This window comes from Lampetra fluviatilis, unplaced genomic scaffold (assembly GCF_964198595.1).
Source record: "Lampetra fluviatilis unplaced genomic scaffold, kcLamFluv1.1 SCAFFOLD_459, whole genome shotgun sequence".
Classification (NCBI taxonomy): Eukaryota; Metazoa; Chordata; class Hyperoartia; order Petromyzontiformes; family Petromyzontidae; genus Lampetra; species Lampetra fluviatilis.
Window position 1 is genome coordinate 27,917 of NW_027620616.1, and position 24,584 is coordinate 52,500.

A 24,584-nucleotide genomic window follows, 5' to 3' on the forward strand; every position below is an offset into this window, starting at 1 on the left:
CTCTCTCTGTGTCTGTCTCTGTGTGTCTCTGTGTCTCCCTGCCTCTCTGTGTCTCTGTGTGTGTCTTTGTCTGTCTCGCTGTGTCTCTGTCTGTCTCTGTGTCTCTGTGTGTCTCTCTGTCTCTACGGAGCTGACCGCCGCTTCAACCCTTGACCGCACACGGACGTCAGAATGGGTGTGACACCCGAAACGTCTGGACTCCCGCTGGCTTGAAGAGGGGGGGGGGTCCCGCCTCTGGCTACGCGGCGCGATGACGTCATCCGACCTCGGAGGACAAAGTCCGGTCGTGACGTCACGCACGAGCCGCGTTCTACCTGAGCGGGAGATTGACGTCACACCCGCGCCACGGTCTACCTGAGCGGTGAGGATGACGTCACACCCGCGCCACGGTCTACCTGAGCGGTGAGGATGACGTCACACCCGCGCCACGGTCTACCTGAGCGGTGAGGATGACGTCACGCGCGAGCCGCGTTCCACGTGAGCGGTGAGGATGACGTCACGCGCGAGCCGCGTTCTACCTGAGCGGTGAGGATGACGTCACACCCGCGCCACGGTCTACCTGAGCGGTGAGAATGACGTCACACCCGCACCACGTTCTCCCTGAGCGGGAGATTGACGTCACGCTCACGCCGCGTTCGACTCGAACGGTGAGGATGACGTCACGCGCGCGCCGCGTTCTACCTTGCCGGGAGGTGGATGACGTCACGCGACGCGTACTGTCGGGTTTTCAAACCGCGTGTACATGACGTCACGAGAGATCCCGTACGATTGAATCGAAACATTTGATTTCGATTGCAGCAGGAGGAATCCGAAAAGCGACAAAGCTCTTTCTGCGCCACAGATATCCCAGTCGGGACGTGACGTCACAACGCGACAACGACAAACAAGACAACAAACACACCGCGCAACCAAGTCTACTGCGCGGATGACGTCACGCGCGTTAGGTTCAACTGTGTATATGACGTCATGTTCAACTGTGCGTGTGTTTATGACGTCACGAGATTGCGGGCGTCACGGGCTGTGGCGCCTTCAGATTGTTTGACTGTGTTGGTGACGTCACGATCAGTGTGTCGGCAGTCGCGACGTCATCTCGCTTTTACACTCGTGACGTCGGGTTAGTACATGACGTCATCTTGGTGGTGATGGTGGTAGCCATGGTGATGGGGGAGGCGGGGTCATGGTGGTGACGGTGGTAGCCATGGTGATGGGGGAGGGGTTGATGGGGGAGGGGTGATGGGGGGAGGGTGATGGGGGAGGGGTTGATGGGGGGAGGGGGTGATGGGGGTGATGGGGGGGGAGGGGGGTGATGGGGGGGGGGATGATGGAGGAGGGGGTGATGGGGGGGAGAGGGGGGGTGATGGGGGTGATGGGGGGGGTGTGATTGGGGTGATGGGGGAGGGCTGATGGGGGGGAGGGGGTGATGGAGGAGGGGGTGATGGGGGTGATGGGGGGGGTGATGGGGGAGGGGATGATGGAGGAGGGGGTGATGGGGGTGATGGGGGGGGGAGGGGGGGGTGATGGGGGGGGGTGTGATTGGGGTGATGGGGGAGGGCTGATGGGGGGGAGGGGGTGATGGAGGAGGGGGTGATGGGGGTGATGGGGGGGGGTGATGGGGGGGGGTGATGGGGGTGATTGGGGTGATGGGGGAGGGCTGATGGGGGTGATGGGGGAGGGGGTGATGGGGGAGGGGGTGATGGGGGTAATGGGGGAGGGGGTGATGGGGGGAGAGGGTGATGGGGGGGTGATGGGAGATGGGGTGATGGGGGTGATGGGGGAGGGGTTGATGGGGGTGATGGGGGTGACGACTCAAGAGGCGTCGACGCGTAGCAAGGCCGCACAGACAAAGCTCCCCCAGGTAGCCTCTGGCAGGGCTGTAGGGCAAGTGTTGAGACACACAGACAAAGCTCCCCCAGGTAGCCTCTGGCAGGGCTGTAGGGCAAGTGCTGAGACACACAGACAAAGCTCCCCCAGGTAGCCTCTGGCAGGGCTGTAGGGCAAGTGCTGAGACACAGACAAAGCTCCCCCAGGTAGCCTCTGGCAGGGCTGTAGGGGCAAGTGTTGAGACACACAGAAAAAGCTCCCCCAGGTAGCCTCTGGCAGGGCTGTAGGGGCAAGTGCTTGTCTCTCCCCAGTTATGCTTGCTACACAATCCCTCCCAGGGTACGCATTTGAGGCTGAGTCGACCTAGGGGAGGTGCGGGAACCGCTTGTTGTAGATCATCGCTGCTGCTGCTGAGTGGTGGTGGACGGGAATCGAACTCAGGAGCTCTGTGCCAGGTTCGTAGCGCATCGCTAACCGCTGCACCACCACTCCCCACTCACACAGCGCGCTAACCACTGCACCACCGCTCCCCACTGCACCACCGCTCCCCAAACACAGCGCGCTAACCACTGCACCACCACTCCCCACTCACAGCGCTAACCGCTGCACCACCACTCCCCACACACACAGCGCTAACCACTGCACCACCACTCCCCACACACACAGCGCTAACCACTGCACCACCGCTCCACACACACACACAGTGTGCTAACCACTGCACCACCACTCCCCACACACACACAGCGCTAACCACTGCACCACCACTCCCCACACACACAGCGCGCTAACCACTGCACCACCGCTCCCCACACACACACAGCGCGCTAACCACTGCACCACCACTCCCCACACACACACAGTGTGCTAACTACTGCACCACCGCTCCCCACACACACACAGCGCGCTAACCACTGCACCACCGCTCCCCACACACACACAGCGCGCTAACCACTGCACCACCACTCCCCACACACACACACAGCGCGCTAACCACTGCACCACCACTCCACACACACAGCGCGCACACCCATATACAGTACAGACAAACACAGTCTGGCTACGTACGGTGCAAAAGAAGTTCAACATACTGTACATACACACGGCCACACGGTGTCTAGGAGATGTTGACCACCTCGCCTGGTCTACAGGAGATCGTGGGTTCGATCCCGACCCTGTGAGATGTTGACTACCTCGCCCGGTCTACAGGAGGTCGTGGGTTCGATCCCGACCCTGTGAGATGTTGACTACCTCGCCTGGTCTACAGGAGGTCGTGGGTTCGATCCCGACCCTGTGAGATGTTGACCACCTCGCCCGGTCTACAGGAGGTCGTGGGTTCGATCACAGACCCTGTGAGATGTTGACTACCTCGCCTGGTCTACAGGAGGTCGTGGGTTCGATCCCGACCCTGTGAGATGTTGACTACCTCGCCTGGTCTACAGGAGGTCGTGGGTTCGATCCCGACCCTGTGAGATGTTGACTACCTCGCCTGGTCTACAGGAGGTCGTGGGTTCGATCCCGACCCTGGGAGATGTTGACTACCTCGCCTGGTCTACAGGAGGTCGTGGGTTCCATCACAGACCCTGTGAGATGTTGACTACCTCGCCTGGTCTACAGGAGGTCGTGGGTTCCATCACAGACCCTGTGAGATGTTGACCACCTCGCCTGGTCTACAGGAGGTCGTGGGTTCGATCCCTGACCCTGTGAGATGTTGACTACCTCGCCTGGTCTACAGGAGGTCGTGGGTTCCATCACAGACCCTGGGAGATGTTGACTACCTCGCCTGGTCTACAGGAGGTCGTGGGTTCCATCACAGACCCTGGGAGATGTTGACTACCTCGCCTGGTCTACAGGAGGTCGTGGGTTCCATCACAGACCCTGTGAGATGTTGACCACCTCGCCTGGTCTACAGGAGGTCGTGGGTTCGATCCCTGACCCTGTGAGATGTTGACTACCTCGCCTGGTCTACAGGAGGTCGTGGGTTCCATCACAGACCCTGGGAGATGTTGACCACCTCGCCTGGTCTACAGGAGGTCGTGGGTTCGATCCCTGACCCTGGGAGATGTTGACTACCTCGCCTGGTCTACAGGAGGTCGTGGGTTCCATCACAGACCCTGGGAGATGTTGACTACCTCGCCTGGTCTACAGGAGGTCGTGGGTTCCATCACAGACCCTGGGAGATGTTGACTACCTCGCCTGGTCTACAGGAGGTCGTGGGTTCCATCACAGACCCTGGGAGATGTTGACTACCTCGCCTGGTCTACAGGAGGTCGTGGGTTCCATCACAGACCCTGGGAGATGTTGACTACCTCGCCTGGTATACAGGAGGTCGTGGGTTCCATCACAGACCGTGGGAGATGTTGACTACCTCGCCTGGTCTACAGGAGGTCGTGGGTTCGATCACAGACCCTGGGAGATGTTGACTACCTCGCCTGGTCTACAGGAGGTCGTGGGTTGTCTGTGTGGAGTCTGCGTCTCTCTCCCCGTGGATTTGTCTCTGTGTCCTCCGGCTTTCCCCTCCACGTGTAGAATCAACGTGACCACGCGCTCAGAGGAGTTGGCGGTGATGTGAATGTCCACACGGTGGTGGTGATGTGAATGTCCACACGGTGGTGGTGATGTGAATGTCCACACGGTGGTGGTGATGTGAATGTCCACACGGTGGTGGTGATGTGAATGTCCACGCGGTGGTGGTGATGTGAATGTCCACGCGGTGGTGGTGATGTGAATGTCCACACGGTGGTGGTGATGTGAATGTCCACACGGTGGTGGTGATGTGAATGTCCACGCGGTGGTGGTGATGTGAATGTCCATGCGGTGGTGGTGATGTGAATGTCCACACGGTGGTGGTGATGTGAATGTCCACGCGGTGGTGGTGATGTGAATGTCCACGCGGTGGTGGTGATGTGAATGTCCACACGGTGGTGGTGATGTGAATGTCCACACGGTGGTGGTGATGTGAATGTCCATGCGGTGGTGGTGATGTGAATGTCCACACGGTGGTGGTGATGTGAATGTCCACACGGTGGTGGTGATGTGAATGTCCACACGGTGGTGGTGATGTGAATGTCCATGCGGTGGTGGTGATGTGAATGTCCACGCGGTGGTGGTGATGTGAATGTCCACACGGTGGTGGTGATGTGAATGTCCACGCGGTGGTGGTGATGTGAATGTCCACGCGGTGGTGGTGATGTGAATGTCCACACGGTGGTGGTGATGTGAATGTCCACGCGGTGGTGGTGATGTGAATGTCCATGCGGTGGTGGTGGTGGTGGTTGGTGATGGTGGTGATGTTTAATCAGCCACGTGGTTGTGCTGCTGCCATTGCGTGATGGTGTCTGACGAAGAGAGTCGGTGCCCGCCTCGTGTTGTGATGCCTACACCAGAGGTCGCAACCGGGTACCCGATACCCGTACCCTACCCGATACCCGTACCCTACCCGATACCCGTACCCTACCCGATGCCCGTACCCTACCCCATACCCGTACCCTACCCGATACCCGTACCCTACCCGATACCCGTACCCTACCCGATGCCCGTACCCTACCCGATGCCCGTACCCTACCCGATGCCCGTACCCTACCCCATACCCGTACCCTACCCGATACCCGTACCCTACCCGATACCCGTACCCTACCCGATGCCCGTACCCTACCCGATGCCCGTACCCTACCCGATGCCCGTACCCTACCCGATACCCGTACCCTACCCGATACCCGTACCCTACCCGATGCCCGTACCCTACCCGATGCCCGTACCCTACCCGATGCCCGTACCCTACCCGATGCCCGTACCCTACCCGATACCCGTACCCTACCCGATGCCCGTACCCTACCCGATACCCGTACCCTACCCGATACCCGGCTACCCGTACCCGACCCTGGTGCGGCCTGGTACGGGTACGGGTAGGCCGTGAGTCACTCGGTGAGTCGCCGTGTGTCACTCATTTCCCGACGTCTTGTCTCTTCTCACAATTCAAGTTCCTAGAATCAACCCACCCGCGCCTGCAACGTGGCTTCATCCCAGAGGTCGCAATCGGGTACCCGTACCCTACCCGATACCCGGCCGGGTACGGGTATCGGGTAGGGTACGGGTACGGGTATAGGTACCCGTTTGCGAGCCTGGTGCGGCCGGGTACGGGTACGGGGGGTAAGGAATCAAAACCCGTTTGCGACCTCTGGCCTGCACCTGTTAGCCCCCGGTGGCACCCGCCTGACTGCGCGCTACGCGTATTTCTCTTCTCTACACACAGACAAAGGTCCCCCGTGTAGCCTGCAAGCGCTGTGCTGGCAAGTGCTGTTGGAACTGCTTTTGATGATGATGCTAATGCTGTTGCTGATGATGTTGATGCTGCTGATGATGTTGATGATGTTGATGTCATTGCTGTTGATGCTGCTCAATATGATGATGCTGGTGCTGATGATGTTGATGATGATGATGCTGCTGATGATGATGTTGATGCTGCTGATGATGATGTTGATGATGCCCGATGATGCCCGATGATGTTTTTCACAGAACATTTTGAAACGCGATGTTGTCTTCAAGCGGAGCGGCCGATGATGGCCTCAACAACATCAACGCCATCGCCACCACCGCCATCAACGTCACCGCCATCAATGTCAACGCCATCAACGTCAACGCCATCAACGTCAACGCCATCGCCACCATCAACGCCGTCACCGCGTCGCGAGTGCCGCTGATGGAGCTTCCACTCAACTCCACGCCGGACGCAACGCATCATCATCAGCAGCATCATCAACATCATCATCAGCATCAGCAGCAGCATCAGCAGCAGCAGCAACACCTCCACCTTGACCATGATCATCAGCGTGATCTCCACGACCTCCACCTTGATCGCGATCATCAGCGTGATCTCCACGACCTCCACCTTGATCGTGATCATCAGCGTGATCTCCACGACGTCCACCTTGACCATGATCATCAGTGTGATCAGCACGACCTTGACCACGATCTTCACCACGACGTCCACCTTGACCATAATCATGATCTTTATCGCGATGACCTCCACCTTGATCATCATCACCTTGACCACCCCTACGATCATCAACACGACCTCCACCTTGACCACCACGACCACCACGACGACCACCACGACCACCACCACGACCTCCACCACGACCACCACGACGACCACCACGACCACGACCACCACCACGACCACCACGACCACCACCACGACCACCACCACGACCTCCACCACGACCACCACGACCTCCACCACGACCACCACCACGACCACCACGACCACCACCACGACCTCCACGACCACCACCACGACCACCACGACCTCCACCACGACCACCACCTCCACCACGACCACCACCTTGACCACCACCTTGACCACCACCACGACCTCCACCACGACCTCCACCACGACCTCCGCCGCCGCCGCCGTCGCCCCGCCGGGGCCGCCTCGCCGCGCTTCGTGACGAGCCGCGGCCGCTGTGCCGTCTCCCACGGCAACGTGCGGGCCCAGGGCCGCCTGCTGCACGACGTGTTCACGTCGCTGGTGGACGCGTCGTGGGCGCGCACCGTCACCGCCGTCACCGCCACCTTCCTCGGCACCTGGGGGGTCTTCGCCCTCGCCTGGTGGCTGCTCGCCTTCGCGCACGGAGACCTGGACCTGGCGACCCGTCGCCACGGAGACCTGGACCAGGCGACGAGTCGCCACGGAGACCTGGACCAGGCGACCTGTCGCCACGGAGACCTGGACCAGGTGACCCGTCGCCACGGTGACCTGGACCTGGAGACGAGTCGCCACGGTGACCTGGACCTGGAGACCCGTCGCCACGGAGACCTGGACCTGGCGACCCGTCGTCACGGAGACCTGGACCTGGCGACCCGTCGCCACGGAGACCTGGACCAGGCGACGAGTCGCCACGGAGACCTGGACCAGGCGACCTGTCGCCACGGAGACCTGGACCAGGTGACCCGTCGCCACGGTGACCTGGACCTGGAGACGAGTCGCCACGGTGACCTGGACCTGGAGACCCGTCGCCACGGAGACCTGGACCAGGCGACCCGTCGCCACGGAGACCTGGACCAGGTGACCCATCGCCACGGAGACCTGGACCAGGTGACCCGTCGCCACGGTGACCTGGACCTGGAGACGAGTCGCCACGGTGACCTGGACCTGGAGACCCGTCGCCACGGAGACCTGGACCAGGCGACCCGTCGCCACGGAGACCTGGACCAGGTGACCCGTCGCCATGGTGACCTGGGCCTGGAGACGAGTCGCCACGGTGACCTGGACCTGGAGACCCGTCGCCACGGAGACCTGGACCAGGCGACCCGTCGCCACGGAGACCTGGACCAGGTGACCCGTCGCCACGGTGACCTGGACCTGGAGACGAGTCGCCACGGAGACCTGGACCAGGCGACCCGTCGCCTTCCTCACTCGTCATCTCCACCTCCACCACCACCTCCTCATCTTCCTCCACAACCACCTTCACAACCTCCACAACCGCCACCACCTCCACCACCACCTCATCTTCCTCCACAACCACCTCCACCACCACCACCTCCACCATCTCCTCCACATCTTCCTCCACCTCCACCACCATCACCACCACCACCACCACCTCCACAATCACCACCACCACCTCCACCACCACCACCTCCACCTCCACCACCACCACCACCATCACCACCTCAACAATCACCACCACCACCACCACCACCATCACCTCCATCATCTCCACCTCATCTTCCTCCACAACCACCACCATCACCGACACCTCCACCACCTCCACCAGCACCACCTCCACCACAATCACCATCACATCCACCATCTCCACCCCCACCACCTCCACAACAACCACCACCACCACCACCTCCACCACCACCGCCCCCACCACCGCGCTCCCCGTGCGTGCGTGGGTTGCGTTCCTTCCCCTCCGCGTTCCTCTTCTCGCTGGAGCTGCAGACGGCGTTGGGCTTCGGGGCGCGGGCCCCCAGCGGGGCCTGCGCCCGAGGCCTCGCCTGGACCGCGGCCTCGGTGGGCCTCCTGGTGGCCCAGTGCCTGTGGGGCCTGGCGGCCGCCTGCGTGCTGCTGGGCTGCGTGTTCGTGCGCACCGCCACGGCCAGGAGTCGCGCCGGCACGCTGATGTTCAGCCGCAGAGCGGTGGTGGCGCTCAGGGGCGGGCGCCTGTGCCTCATGGTGCGCGTGGCAGACCTCAGGGCGTCCATGATCGTCAGGGCCTCTGTGAAGATGCAGGTGACGGGGGGGGAGGGTGGAGAGAGGGTGAGATGGAGAGAGATGGAGAGAGATGATGATAACGATGACTCCAGTGATGACGATAACGATGATGACGATGACGACGATGATGACGATGATGATGACAACGACGATGACGATGACGACGATGACGATGATGATGACGATGACGATGATGATGACGATGACGACGATGATGACGATGATGACGATGACAACGACGATGACGATGACGACGATGACGTTGACACGATGATGATGATGATGACGATGACGCCGCCGCCGCTGCGGCTGCTGCCTGCAGGTGGTGGAGGGCTCGCGCACGCAGGAGGGTGAGGTGGACCTCCTGCACCAGGTGGACTTGCGGGTGGAGGGGGGCGGTGGGGGTGGGGGGGGCTCCTCCTCCTCGATTCTCTTCCTCGTGGCTCCGCTCGTCGTGGTTCACCCCATCGGCCCCGACAGCCCCCTCTACCGCCTGTCTGCAGCTCAGCTCGCCGCGTGAGTTACCACGGTTACCATCACGGTTACCAATCCCGGTTAACACCCCGGTTACCGCAATTGTGACGGTTGCCAGGCGACATCGGGTTACCCCCGATACCACGTGATCATGCACGCGATCCCGCGTCGATCGCCACGTGACTCTGCATCACCACCACCACCACCACCACCACCACGTGACTCTGCATCACCACCACCACCACCACGTGACTCTGCATCACCACCACCACCACCACCACGTGACTCTGCATCACCACCACCACCACCACCACCACGTGACTCTGCATCACCACCACCACCACCACGTGGTTCATCGTCACCACGTGGTGTGAGTCACACCACGTGGTGTGAGTCACACCACGTGGTGTGAGTCACACCACGTGGTGTGACTCACACCACGTGGTGCCCCCTGCCCCCCCCTGCCCCCCCCCCCCCAGACACCCGCAGCTGGAGGTGGTGGTGCTGCTGCAGGGGGTGGTGGAGTCCACGGGCAGCACCACTCAGGCGAGGGCCTCCTACCGCCCAGCCGACATCGTCTGGGGACACCGCTTCCTGCCCATGTCTAGCGGGGGGGGGCACGGGGGGCATCGTGGGGGGGGGCACCGCCGGGGGCACGGGGGGGTCACGAGGGGGCACGGGGAGGATGAGCGGGGACACGGGGGGGTCACGTGGGGACACGGGGGGGTCACGAGGGGCTGGAAGCAGCACAGAGGAGAGTGTTGTGACGACCACGACGTTGACGACGACGTTGACCACGGCGTTCGTCACGTTCACGAGGGTGTGGACGTTGGCCGCGTCCGTGACGTTCACGACGACGTTGACGACGTTGACGACGTTGACTATGTTCACGACGCTCGCGACGCTCGCGACGCTCGCTACGACGTTCACGACGACGTTGACGACGTTGACGACGTTGACTATGTTCACGACGCTCGCGACGACGTTGACGACGCTCACGACGTTGACGCTCACGACGCTCACGACGCTCACGACGACGTTGTCCACCACGGCGGCGTGGGCGACGAGGTGAGCTCCTGCGACGACGTTGTCCACCACCACCACCACGGCGGTGTGGGCGACGATGTTGTCCACCACCACCACGGCGGCATTGTGGGCGACGAGCTGACCTCCTGCGACGAGGAGGAGGAGGAGGAGGGGGAGGAGGAGGGCTCTGAGAGCGACGATGGCCGCTTCGTCGTCGATTTCTCCAACTTCTCGCGCACGAGCCCCGTGGCCACCCCCCGCTGCAGCGCACGACACTGGGACCAGAGGGACCAGTGGCACCTCGCCCGCGGGGGGGAGACAAAGACGGCCGGGGAGGGGGGCCGCCAACGCTGCCGCCGCTGCTGTCGCCGCGAGAGGGGAGACGCGGGGAAGATGGAGAGATGAGGTGGAGGTTGAGGAGGTGGAGGTTGGGGTGGTGGAGGTGGTGGAGGTGGTTCACGATGGCCATGTATACGTGTGTGTGTGTGGGTGGGTGTGTGCCCAGCCACCGCATGCCTAAACAGCTTTTGTTCGGCCGGATCGAGAGGGCTAAACGGGCGCGGCACGGGCTGGAGAAGAGATGGAGTGATGTGGTACAGGAGGACGTGGAGCTGAGTGGACTTGCCGATGACTGGTACCAGCGGTGTCAAGATCGGCCTCAGTGGAGGAGGCTCGTGAAGGACGCTACTGGGCAGTTGGAGGCAGTCGCCCTCCAACAACAACGGAGGGCGGAGGAGCGACGCTCACAACAACGAGCGGAGCGCCGGGTGGCTAAAGCACAGCAAGTTGGCACAGTAGGGGGCACAGGTGGTGCATCAGCCAGTCATCTCGGTCATCTCGGTCAGTCGACCCGTGGCACCTGCTGGGTCTGCCCCGTGACCTCCTGCCAGCGGGCGTTCGACACTTGACGTGGCAGCCTCAAGGTGCACTTGGCCTGGCACAAGCGTCGTGGTGACGTCACCGCCACTTAGTGGCGAATGGCGGTTGTTGTTGTTGTGTGTGGGTGTGTCTGTGTGTGTGTGTGGTGTGTGTGTGTTTGTGTGTGTGTCTGTGTGTGTGTGTGTCTGTGTGTGTGTGTGGTGTGTGTGTGTCTGTGTGTGTGTCTGTGTGTGTGTGTGTCTGTGTGTGTGTCTGTGTGTGTGTGTGTCTGTGTGTGTGTGTGTCTGTGTGTGTGTGTGTCTGTGTGTGGTGTGTGTGACGTCTCCTGGCCAAACCCCAATTGGCGGAGCCAGGAGATTGAATCTTCACCCTCGGGGCTCCTCCAGAAACAACGAAAAGCCGCTTCGTGTGGCCACGTGGAATGTTCGAGCGCTCGCTGCGGAGGAGAGGCTGCCACTCCTCTGTCGGGAGCTGGACCGATACCGCCTGGATCTCTGTGGCATTCAGGAGATCTGGTGGACCGGCTCTGACTCCTGCCAACATGAGGGGTGGACAGTCCTCTACTCGGGGCAGGAGACTGCCAAACAACAGGGAGTGGCTCTTCTTCTGAACAAAAGAATGAAGGGGGCGTGGGAGTGTGGCGGTGAGGTGTGGGAAGCTGTAAGCCCCAGGCTACTTTGGGCTCGCCTTCCCGTCAACCGGAGGCGAGGAGTGGTGGTCGTGGTTACTTATGCCCCCACCGAAGACGAACATCCGTGGAGGGATGCAGGCAAGGCCGATGAGTCAGATGCCTTCTATGACCTCCTGTCACAGGTGCTGGCTAAAGTGGCCACTCGGGACAGAGTCATCTTGTTGGGTGACTTAAATGCCTGATTTGGTAATGATGCTGGCACCTGGTCTGGAGTGATTGGAAGGCATGGGCCAGATCAGCTCAATAATAACGGTAGGAGGCTGCTAGATTTTTGTGCAGCCCATGGGCTTGTAATTACCAACACGCTCTTCCGGCATCGGCGCATCCACACCACATCATGGATACATGCCGGGTCCAAGCAAGAACTTCTGCTGGACTACGTAATGACGGACCAGCGGATGCGAGCCCATGTCCTTGACACCAGGACCTACCGTGGAGCTGATCTGCCCTCTGACCATCGACTAGTCACCTGTAAGATGCGCCTGCCATTCTTCCACTCCGGTGGTGGGTGTACACCCAGGACCCCATTCACACCCATAGTGGCCTGGTCTCAGCTAGCTGATGAAAGTTGCGAGCGAGAATGTCATCATTGCTTGCAGCTGGGGTTGGCATCGTCCCCCACTCCTCCTGATGTCGAGGGTCAATGGGCGAGGTTTAGGACTGTGACTCATGCAGCTGCAATGGCTGCTTTGGGTACGCGGTCCAGACCTCCCCAGAGACCCTGGCTGACAGAGGAGGTGTTCAGGATGGCTGAGAAAAAGCGACAGGCCCACTCTCATCGGCTACAGCATCCCACGTCGGAGAATGAGGCTTACCGCAGCCTTCGCTCGGAGGTTCGGAGAGCCGTGAGGCGCTGCTGCTGCGGTGCCTCAAATATTGGCAGAAGTAGCCACTTTTGGAACCTCATTTGGCAGTAAAAAATGATAATTGTTTTTTTACCCTTCTATCTGGCAACAAAACTGACACTTTTTTTACAAGGAGTCACGTTTGCATAGACCACAATACCTGCAGTCAGAATGCAAACAAAAAACATAACTCTGATAATGTATGTGCACTGTCCTTGAAGTTGAGGTGTCAGGGTAAACAAACAATGATCATATTTTGCTACTGGCAAATGAGGTACCAATGGTGTAAATGCTTAACCCCGAGCTCTCGTACTCTGACGGTGGATTGTCTTTGAGTTGTGCACCTTTTGGCGTCATCTGGTCCAACACCATGTGAGACTAGGCTCTAAGGAAAGCTGTCTCGGGTGTGGACCAATCAACTTCAAGGACAGTGCATACATTATCAGAGTTGTGTTTTTTGTTTGCATTACGACTGCAGGTATTGTGGTCAATGCAAACATGACTCCTCGTAAAAAGGTGTCAGTTTTGTTGCCAGATAGAAGGGTGAAAAAACAATTATCATAGCCACCCCCTGTGAATGGTTCGCTGCGGTGCCATCTGTGGTGGAAGTGTGAGGGGCGATCTGAAATCTGAGACCAGGAAAAGCACCGGGCAGAGACGTGCAATGCTGGGGGAGGTGGCGTTTGTGCACAGACTGCCCTACATGACATCGTAACAACAGTCTGGACCGCTGGACGGGTTCCGCAGGACTGGAAGGATGCCCTGGTGGTCCCCCTCTTCAAGAAGGGGGACCGCACAGACTGTAACAACTACAGGGGCATCTCACTCCTCAGTCCTGGCAAGGATTATTCAACATCGCCTTGCCAGGCACGCTGAGGAGAGACTTGCGGAGCCCCAATGCGGTTTCAGGAAAGGGCGGTCCTGCACAGACGCCATGTTCTCTGTCCGTCTGCTACAGCAGATGTGTAGGGAATTCCAACAAGACCTACATCTCTGCTTTATTGACCTGGTCAAGGCCTATGATACCATCAGTAGGCCTGGGCTCTGGGCTGTTCTTCTGCTCACAATCATTGTGGCCTCAAAGTGCACCTAGCCTGGCACAGGCAACCATGGTAACATCGTCACTGAATGGTGAATGTCACTGAATGTTGTTGTGTACAGCCACCGCTGTGCTAACCGCTGCACCACCGCTCCCCACAGTGTACGCACACACATGCACACACATGTGCACACGTGTACACACACACACGTGTACACACACACGTGTGCACACGTGTACACACACACACGTGTACACACACACATGCACACAGACACACATGTACACACGTGTACACACACACACATGTACACACGTGTACGCACACACACACGTGTACACACACACGTGTACACACACACACACACGTGTACACACACACACACGTGTACACACACACGTGTACACACACACACACACGTGTACACACACACACAGTGTACGCACTCGTTCGGAACTGCCTTCATTAACAAGCCAATATGAATAACTTTATTGCAAGCAAGGGGACACTTTAAGACGGGAGTTTGGAAACAACATCACAAGTCAACATTGGAGCCTTGCGTCTGCGTGCCTCACGGTGGCCGTGTTCTACTAACATGGTGGTACCTATGTGTGTTATGGTTTCACGCTACGTGTGTATTTGTAATAGCTGCTATGGATAGGTATACCAAGCATTGGGTACACGTGTATTAAACTCTGTACACTTGGGGTGGCTTGTGTCTGTGTGTGTGTCTGTGTGTCTGTGTGTGTGTGTGTCTGTGTGTGTGTCGGTGTGTGTGTCTGTGTGTCTGTGTGTGTGTGTGTCTGTGTGTGTCTGTGTGTGTGTCTGTGTGTGTGTCTGTGTGTGTACACTGTGTGTGTGTGTCGGTGTGTGTGTGTGTGTCGGTGTGTCTGTGTGTGTCTGTGTGTGTGTCTGTGTGTGTGTCTGTGTGTGTGTCTGTGTGTGTGTCTGTGTGTGTGTCTGTGTGTGTCTGTGTCTGTGTGTGTACACTGTGTGTGTGTCTGTCTGTGTGTCTGTGTGTGTGTCTGTGTCGGTCTGTGTCTGTGTGTGTCTGTGTGTGTCGGTGTGTGTCTGTGTGTGTGTCTGTGTGTGTGTCTGTGTGTGTGTCTGTGTGTGTGTCTGTGTGTGTGTCTGTATGTGTGTATGTGTGTGTGTCTGTGTGTCGGTGTGTCTGTGTGTGTCTGTCTGTGTGTCTGTGTGTGTCTGTGTGTGTGTCTGAGTGTGCGTCTGTGTGTGTGCGTCTGTGTGTGTGTGTCGGTGTGTGTCTGTCTGTGTGTGTGTGTCAGTGTGTCTGTGTGTGTCTGTGTGTTAGTGTGTGTGTGTGTCGGTGTGTGTCTGTGTGTGTCTGTCTGTGTGTGTGTGTCTGTGTGTGTCTGTGTGTTAGTGTGTGTGTCGGTGTGTCTGTGTGTTGGTGTGTGTGTCTGTGTGTGTGTCTGTGTGTGTCTGTGTTGGTGTGTGTGTGTCTGTGTGTGTGTGTCTGTGTATGTGTGTGTCTGTGTGTGTGTGTGTGTCTGTCTGTGTGTCGGTGTGTCTGTGTGTTGGTCTGTGTGTGTCTGTGTGTGTGTGTGTCTGTGTGTGTGTGTGTCTGTGTGTGTCTGTGTTGGTGTGTGTGTGTGTCTGTGTGTGTGTCACTGTGTGTGTGTCTGTGTGTGTGTGTCTGTGTGTGTCTGTCTGTGTGTGTGTCGGTCTGTGTGTGTCTGTCTGTGTGTGTGTCGGTGTGTGTGTGTGTGTGTCTGTGTGTGTGTCGGTGTGTCTGTGTGTGTGTCGGTGTGTCTGTGTGTTGGTCTGTGTGTGTCTGTGTGTGTGTGTCTGTGTGTGTGTGTGTCTGTGTGTGTCTGTGTGTGTCTGTGTGTGTGTGTGTACACTGTGTGTGTGTCTGTCTGTGTGTCTGTGTGTGTGTCTGTGTGTCGGTCTGTGTCTGTGTGTCGGTGTGTCTGTGTGTGTCGGTGTGTGTGTCTGTGTGTGTGTCTGTGTGTGTGTCTGTGTGTGTGTCTGTGTGTGTCTGTATGTGTGTGTGTCTGTGTGTCGGTGTGTCTGTGTGTGTCTGTCTGTGTGTGTGTCTGTGTGTGTGTCTGAGTGTGCGTCTGTGTGTGTGCGTCTGTGTGTGTGTGTCAGTGTGTCTGTGTGTGTCTGTGTGTTAGTGTGTGTGTGTGTGTGTCGGTGTGTGTCTGTGTGTGTCTATCTGTGTGTGTGTGTCTGTGTGTGTCTGTGTGTTAGTGTGTGTGTGTGTCGGTGTGTCTGTGTGTTGGTGTGTGTGTCTGTGTGTGTGTCTGTGTGTGTGTCTGTGTATGTGTGTGTCTGTGTGTGTGTCTGTGTATGTGTGTGTCTGTGTGTGTGTGTGTGTCTGTCTGTGTGTGTGTCTGTGTGTCGGTGTGTCTGTGTGTTGGTCTGTGTGTGTCTGTGTGTGTGTGTGTCTGTGTGTGTGTGTGTCTGTGTGTGTCTGTGTTGGTGTGTGTGTGTGTCTGTGTGTGTGTCTGTGTGTGTGTCACTGTGTGTGTGTCTGTGTGTGTCTGTCTGTGTGTGTGTCGGTCTGTGTGTGTGTCTGTGTGTGTCTGTGTGTGTGTCGGTGTGTGTGTGTGTGTGTCGGTGTGACTGTGTGTGTGTTGGTGTGTCTGTGTGTTGGTCTGTGTGTGTCTGTGTGTGTGTGTCTGTGTGTGTCTGTGTGTGTCTGTGTGTGTGTTGGTGTGTGTGTCTGTGTGTCGGTGTGTCTGTGTGTCGGTGTGTCTGTGTGTCGGTGTGTCGGTGTGTCTGTGTGTGTGTGTGTCTGTGTGTGTGTCTGTGTGTCTGTGTGTCGGTGTGTCTGTGTGTTGGTCTGTGTGTGTCTGTGTGTTGGTCTGTGTGTGTGTGTCTGTGTGTGTCTGTGTTGGTGTGTCTGTGTGTGTGTCTGTGTGTGTGTGTCTGTGTGTGTGTGTCTGTGTGTGTCACTGTGTGTGTCACTGTGTGTGTCTGTGTGTGTGTGTCTGTCTGTGTGTGTCTGTCTGTGTGTGTGTCTGTGTGTGTGTCTGTGTGTGTGTCTGTGTATGTGTGTGTCTGTGTGTCTGTGTGTCGGTGTGTCTGTGTGTTGGTCTGTGTGTGTCTGTGTGTTGGTCTGTGTGTGTGTGTCTGTGTTGGTGTGTGTGTGTGTGTGTCTGTGTGTGTCACTGTGTGTGTCACTGTGTGTGTCTGTGTGTGTGTGTCTGTCTGTGTGTGTCTGTCTGTGTGTGTGTCTGTGTGTGTGTCTGTGTGTGTGTGTGTCGGTGTGTGTGTGTGTCTTGGTCTGTGTGTCGGTGTGTCTGTGTGTTGGTCTGTGTGTTGGTCTGTGTGTGTCTGTGTGTCTGTGTGTGTGTTGGTGTGTGTGTCTGTGTGTGTGTGTGTCTGTGTGTCGGTGTGTCTGTGTGTGTGTTGGTGTGTGTGTCTGTGTGTGTGTCTGTGTGTGTGTGTGTGTCACTGTGTGTGTGTCACTGTGTGTGTCTGTGTGTGTGTGTCTGTGTGTGTGTGTCTGTGTGTGTGTGTGTCGGTGTGTCTGTGTGTTGGTCTGTGTGTGTGTCTGTGTGTGTCTGTGTGTGTGTGTGTCTGTGTGTGTCTGTGTGTGTCTGTCTGTGTGTGTGTCTGTGTGTTTGTGTGTTGGTGTGTGTGTCTGTGTGTGTGTCTGTGTGTGTGTGTCACTGTGTGTGTGTGTCACTGTGTCTGTGGGGAGTGGTGGGTGTAGTGGTTAGCGCTACGCTGCGCTACGAACGGCCAACACCAGTGACGATTATCTGAACCGGTCCTGGGCCTCCCCTAGGTCGACTCAGCCTCAACTGAGTACCTGGTGCGGTGTGTAGTGAACATCGCTAGCACTGGGGAGACAAAGGCGGCCGGGCGTGGTGCTGGCCACCCCACCCACCCCTCGTGTAGCCACAGCGCGGGAAGTCTTCACAGCACTTGCCCCTACAGCCTGTTGGAGGCTACACGGGGAGCTTTGTCTTTGCATCACAGCTGCTGTGCCCACAGGAGTCGGTCCGTCCGCTCCAACATCGTCTGGATCAGCAACCTGAGACATCAACAACATCAACAACAACATCAACAACATCAACAACATCAACAACATCAACATCAACAACAACATCAACAACATCAACAACAACAACATCAACAACAACATCAACATCATCATCAACATCGTCATCAACATCATCATCAACATCATCAACATCGTCAATAACATCAACGTCATCAACATCGTCAACAACATCATCATCAACAACATCATCATCATCATTAACAACATCATCAACATCATCGTGAACATCACCATCACCACCACCATCGTCACCACCCCCCACCTGCATGACCGTCCCGCCTCTAGGTCCGCTCAGCCCCAACTCACCGCTGCCGATGCTCGGCTATCCCCAGCGCCTCCCATCGGCGGAGGAACTCGCGGCCTCCGCTGGTCTCCTCGCGGAGCTCCGCCAGGGGGACCCCCGCCTCGCAGAGCAGAGCCTCAGCACGGAGCAGCCCCGCCCGGAATGAGAGGGCCACCGCAACCCCGCTCACAGGGGTCCCTTTAAGGGCCCCTTTCATAGCCGGGGTCCCTATAAGGGCCCCCTCTATAAGCGGGGCCCCTTTAAGAGCACAAGTGCCCGGTTGCGGTGACCCGGCCGTAACTCCGCCGAGGCTCTGGAGGTGCTGCTCCCGGGTTCCTTTAAGGCCTCCGTCGTCCGGATTCGAGGGAGGCGTCGAAACCGCGCTGGGGGTGGGCGGGGTCCCTTTAAGGCCGCGGGCAACTTTGATCAGAAATCTCCACTCGGCCTCCGTGTCAGGGGTCGAACCTAGGGGGTCAGAGGTCGCAGGTCAGACGGGGGTCACGGCGGTCACGTGGCCGGGTTCACGGTGGCCGTGTCAATGTATGAAGAGCGATGGGGGGGTTTGTCTCACCTGTAGGTCCGCTCAGCAGCGAGTGAGCCAGCGCCTCGGCCCTCAGCCTGGAGGGAGAGACACAGGCGCCCCAGGTAGCTCACGCGGGCTGTTGGGGCAAGTGCTGAGAAGATCGATGCGAAATTTAGCGGCACTCTTTGGAAGGACGTTGATGGACCAGGCGGAGCGTTAAACTGTCGCGTTACGTTTATAAATTGTGTCAAGTTTCATATCTTAGCGAATCATCGTCACGTGAGCCGTTTGAAACCAGCTACACACACAGCTACACACACACACCACACACACACCACACACACACACACAGCTGCACACACAGCTACACGCACACAGCTGCACACACACACAGCTACACACACATACACACACACACAGATACACTCACAGCTACACACACACACCACACACACACCACACACACACACACAGCTACACACACATACACACACACACAGATACACACAAAGCTACACACACCACACACACACACACAGCTACACACACAGCTACACACACAGCTACACACACAGCTACACACACACAGCTACACACACACACAGCTACACACACACACAGCTACACACACAGCTACACACACACACAGCTACACACACACAGCTACACACACACAGATACACACACACAGCTACACACACACAGCTACACACACAGCTACACACACACACACAGCTACACACACAGCTACACACACACACCTACACACACCTACACACACACACCTACACACACACACAGCTACACACACACACAGCTACACACACACAGACTACACACACACCACACATACACAGCTACACACCACCTACACACACACGCCACTTACACACACCACCTACACACAAACAGCTACACACACACAGCTACACACACAACTACACACACACACAGCTACACACACACACAGCTACACACACACAGACTACACACACACCACACATACACAGCTACACACCACCTACACACACACGCCACTTACACACACCACCTACACACACACAGCTACACACACACAGCTACACACACAACTACACACACACACAGCTACACACACACACAGACTACACACACACGCCACCTACACACAAACAGCTACACACACACACAGCTACACACACACAGACTACACACACACCACACACACACAGACTATACACACACACACACACACCACCTACACACACCACCTACACACACACAGACTACACACACACCACCTACACACACCACCTACACACACACACAGCTACACACACACACACCACCTACACACACCACCTACACACACACACAGCTACACACACACACACCACCTACACACACACACCACCTACACACACCACCTACACACACACACAGCTACACACACACACACCACCTACACACACCACCTACACACACACAGACTACACACACACACACCACACACACACAGACTACACACCACCTACACACACCACCTACACACACACACCACACATCACACACACCACCTACACACACACACCTACACACACAGCTACACACACACAGCTACACACACACACCACCTACACACACACACCACCTACACACACACACCACCTACACACACACACACCACCTACACACACAGCTACACACACACAGCTACACACACCTACACACACACCACCTACACACACAGCTACACACACACACCACACACAGCTACACACACACACCACACACAGCTACACACCACCTACACACACACACACCACCTACACACACAGCTACACACACACAGCTACACACACCTACACACACACCACCTACACACACAGCTACACACACACACCACACACAGCTACACACACACACCACACACAGCTACACACTACACACCACCTACACACACACAACTACACACAGACAGAGGGAGTCTCACGTGGCCGTCGGCTGGGGCTGAGCCGAGTGTGAGTGTCCGCAGGGATCCTCACTCAGCCGCGTCGGAGAATTAATCACTGCACAGACAGAGACATCAACAACATCACCATCACCACCATCACCACCACCATCATCACCATGGTGGTGGTGGTGATGATGATGATGATGGTGGTGGTGGTGGTGGTGATGATGGTGGTGGTGGTGATGATGATGATGATGGTGGTGGTGGTGGTGGTGGTGGTGATGATGGTGGTGATGGTGGTGATAGTGGTGGTGGTGATGATGGTGGTGATGGTGGTGATGGTGGTGATGGTGATGATGATGATGGTGATGATGGTGGTGATGATGATGGTGATGATGATGGTGGTGGTGGTGATGGTGGTGATGATGGTGGTGGTGATGGTGGTGATGATGGTGGTGATGATGATGGTGGTGATGATGATGGTGATGATGATGGTGATGATGATGGTGGTGATGATGGTGATGGTGGTGATGGTGATGATGGTGGTGATGGTGATGATGGTGGTGGTGATGATGATGGTGTTGGTGATGATGGTGGTGATGGTGGTGATGGTGTTGGTGATGATGGTGGTGATGGTGGCGATAGTGGTGGTGGTAATGGTGGTGATGGTGTTGATGATAGTGGTAATGGTGGTGATGGTGTTGGTGATGATGGTGGTGATGGTGGTGATGGTGGTGATAGTGGTGGTGGTAATGGTGGTGATGGTGTTGATGATGGTGGTGATGATTGTGGTGTTGATGATGGTGGTAATGGTGGTGATAGTGATGGTGTTGATGGTGTTGATGGTGTTGATGGTGATGATGATGGTGGTGATGATGATGGTGGTGATGGTGGTGATGGTGGTGGTGATGGTGATGATGGTGTTGATGGTGATGGTGTTGATGGTGGTGGTGATGATGGTGGTGGTGATGGTGATGATGGTGATGGTGTTGATGGTGATGGTGTTGATGGTGGTGGTGATGATGGTGTTGATGGTGGTGATGGTGGTGGTGATGGTGATGATGGTGTTGATGGTGATGGTGTTGATGGTGATGGTGTTGATGGTGGTGATGATGATGGTGGTGATGGTGGTGATGGTGGTGGTGATGATGGTGTTGATGGTGATGGTGTTGATGGTGTTGATGGTGGTGGTGATGATGGTGTTGATGGTGGTGATGGTGATGGTACCTTCCAGCATGGTCCTCAGGGCGTGGATGTCTCCCACCCCTCTCCTCCCGCCCCCCTCCCCCCTGCCCCCTCCCCCCTGCCCGCTGCCCCCTCCCCCCTGCCCGCTGCCCCCTCCCCCCTGCCCGCTGCCCCCACCTCGTCACGACCTCCTCCACTCGGACGAGGTCCACGACGCTCCGGTAGCTGCTCAAGAATCTTGCAGCGCGTCCCATCAACCCATCACCACCATCACCATCATCACCACCACCATCATCACCATCATCATCGCCACCATCATCACCACTATCATCATCATCATCACCATCATCATCGCCGCCATCATCACCATCATCGCCATCCTCGGCGATGGTCAACATCACTTCAAAGTGCAGCGTCGCCAGACGGCGAACATCACGGTGGAGCGAGGCAGGCAGATGGGCCAATCTCCTCGTGATGCCATCACCATCACCATCACCTCCACCACCAACACCACCATCACCACCATCATCACCACCACCACCACCGCCACCACCACCGCCACCACCACCGCCACCATCACCTCCACCACCACCACCACCACCGCCACCGCCACCACCACCACCGCCACCACCACCGCCACCATCACCTCCACCACCACCACCACCACCGCCACCGCCACCACCACCACCGCCACCACCGCCACCCCCACCACCACCGCCAGGTGTTGTTGCCGTGCCTGCACTGAGCTGCAGCTGCTGGGACCACCCCCACAGCGCCTGGTGCAGCCTCCTGGGGTCAAGGAAGGTCGTGGGGTCATCCACCCTCAGCCTGGGGGAGGGGGGGGAAGGAGGGGGGAGGAGGAGGGGGGAGGGGGGAGGGGGGAGGGGGGGGAGGGGGGGGGGAGGAGGGGGGAGGAGGGGGGGAGGGGGGAGGGGGGGGGGGAGGAGGGGGGAGGGGGGGGAGGAGGGGGGAGGGGAGAGGGGGGGAGGGGGGAGGGGGGGGGAGGAGGGGGGAGGGGGGGGGAGGGGGGAGGGGGGGGGAGGAGGGGGGAGGGGGGGGAGGAGGGGGGAGGGGGGAGGGGAGAGGGGGGAGGGGAGAGGGAAGGGGAGGAGGGGGGAGGGGGGAGGGGGAGGGAGGAGGGGGGGGGAGGGAGGGGGAGAGGAGGGGAGGTGGTCACAAGAAGAGGTGACCTCTCTACATCCTGATGATGCTGATGATGCTGATGCTGATGATGCTGATGATGATGATGCTGATGATGATGATGCTGATGATGATGATGCTGATGATGATGATGCTGATGATGATGATGCTGATGATGATGATGCTGATGATGATGATGATGCTGATGATGATGATGATGCTGATGATGATGATGATGCTGATGATGATGATGATGCTGATGATGATGATGATGCTGATGATGATGATGATGCTGATGATGATGATGATGCTGATGATGATGATGCTGATGATGATGCTGATGATGATGATGCTGATGATGATGATGCTGATGATGATGATGCTGATGATGATGATGCTGATGATGATGATGCTGATGATGATGATGCTGATGATGATGATGCTGATGATGCTGATGATGCTGATGATGCTGATGATGCTGATGATGATGATGCTGATGATGATGATGCTGATGATGATGCTGATGATGCTGATGATGATGATGCTGATGATGATGCTGATGATGCTGATGATGATGATGCTGATGATGATGATGCTGATGCTGATGATGATGATGCTGATGATGATGATGCTGATGCTGATGATGCTGATGATGATGATGATGCTGATGATGATGATGCTGATGATGATGATGCTGATGATGATGATGATGATGCTGATGATGATGATGCTGATGATGATGATGATGATGCTGATGCTGATGCTGATGATGCTGATGATGCTGATGATGCTGATGCTGATGATGCTGATGATGCTGATGATGATGCTGATGGTGATGATGATGCTGATGATGATGATGATGCTGATGATGATGATGATGATGCTGATGATGCTGATGATGCTGATGATGATGATGCTGATGATGATGCTGATGGTGATGATGATGCTGATGATGATGATGCTGATGATGCTGATGATGCTGATGATGCTGATGATGCTGATGATGATGTTGCTGATGATGCTGATGATGCTGATGCTGCTGATGCTGATGATGCTGATGCTGCTGATGATGCTGATGATGATGATGCTGATGATGCTGATGATGATGCTGATGCTGATGATGCTGATGATGCTGATGGTGATGATGATGCTGATGATGATGATGCTGATGATGCTGATGATGATGCTGATGATGCTGATGATGCTGATGATGCTGATGATGCTGATGGTGATGATGATGCTGATGATGATGATGCTGATGATGCTGATGATGCTGATGATGCAGATGATGCTGATGATGATGATGATGCAGATGATGCTGATGATGATGATGATGATGCTGATGATGCTGATGATGCTGATGATGATGATGCTGATGATGCTGATGATGCTGATGATGCTGATGATGATGATGCTGATGGTGATGATGCTGATGATGATGATGCTGATGATGCTGATGATGCTGATGATGATGATGCTGATGATG

General features: G+C 56.9%; 3 protein-coding genes across 3 annotated transcripts in view; 1 reads left to right on the forward strand and 2 right to left on the reverse strand.

Moving 5' to 3' along the window:
* The first annotated feature begins 185 nt into the window (after nucleotides 1–185).
* LOC144954155 (uncharacterized) lies at nucleotides 186–14,697 on the forward strand. Its single transcript, XM_078884721.1, has 4 exons — nucleotides 186–361; nucleotides 6,334–9,055; nucleotides 9,360–9,553; nucleotides 9,991–14,697. Exons 2-4 carry the CDS (start codon nucleotides 6,350–6,352, stop codon nucleotides 10,940–10,942), a joined length of 3,852 nt encoding a protein of 1,283 aa, XP_078740847.1. The 5' UTR covers nucleotides 186–361; nucleotides 6,334–6,349; the 3' UTR covers nucleotides 10,943–14,697.
* LOC144954152 (BLOC-2 complex member HPS5-like) lies at nucleotides 14,564–22,089 on the reverse strand. The gene is made up of 5 exons (XM_078884719.1): nucleotides 22,001–22,089; nucleotides 20,813–20,888; nucleotides 18,889–18,935; nucleotides 18,341–18,782; nucleotides 14,564–18,004 (listed from the first exon to the last, which is right to left on the reverse strand). Exons 1-5 carry the CDS (start codon nucleotides 22,008–22,010, stop codon nucleotides 17,944–17,946), a joined length of 636 nt encoding a protein of 211 aa, XP_078740845.1. The 5' UTR covers nucleotides 22,011–22,089; the 3' UTR covers nucleotides 14,564–17,943.
* Nucleotides 22,090–22,139: 50 nt separating this feature from the next.
* The window catches only part of LOC144954156 (uncharacterized), a 21,745-nt gene continuing 19,300 nt past the window's right edge, over nucleotides 22,140–24,584 (reverse strand). The window contains exons 10-11 of the mRNA XM_078884722.1: nucleotides 22,605–22,786; nucleotides 22,140–22,183 (exon numbers count right to left, since the gene is read on the reverse strand). Coding sequence (XP_078740848.1) covers nucleotides 22,140–22,183; nucleotides 22,605–22,786 — 226 coding nt within the window. The remainder of the gene's footprint in view (nucleotides 22,184–22,604; nucleotides 22,787–24,584) is intronic.

What these genes read in the sequence shown, in the direction of transcription:
- LOC144954155 (XM_078884721.1), top strand. Translation starts at nt 6,350, where the DNA reads ATGTTGTCTTCAAGCGGAGCGGCCGATGATGGCCTCAACAACATCAAC. An exon ending in GGGCCTCTGTGAAGATGCAG is followed by an intron (nt 9,056 to 9,359) that starts GTGACGGGGGGG and finishes TGCTGCCTGCAG; the next exon opens with GTGGTGGAGGGCTCGCGCAC. An exon ending in TCTGCAGCTCAGCTCGCCGC is followed by an intron (nt 9,554 to 9,990) that starts GTGAGTTACCAC and finishes CCCCCCCCCCAG; the next exon opens with ACACCCGCAGCTGGAGGTGG.
- LOC144954152 (XM_078884719.1), bottom strand. An exon ending in GCTGCTGAGCGGACCTACAG is followed by an intron (nt 18,783 to 18,888) that starts GTGAGACAAACC and finishes CTGACCCCCTAG; the next exon opens with GTTCGACCCCTGACACGGAG. An exon ending in ATAGCCGAGCATCGGCAGCG is followed by an intron (nt 18,005 to 18,340) that starts GTGAGTTGGGGC and finishes TTGATGTCTCAG; the next exon opens with GTTGCTGATCCAGACGATGT.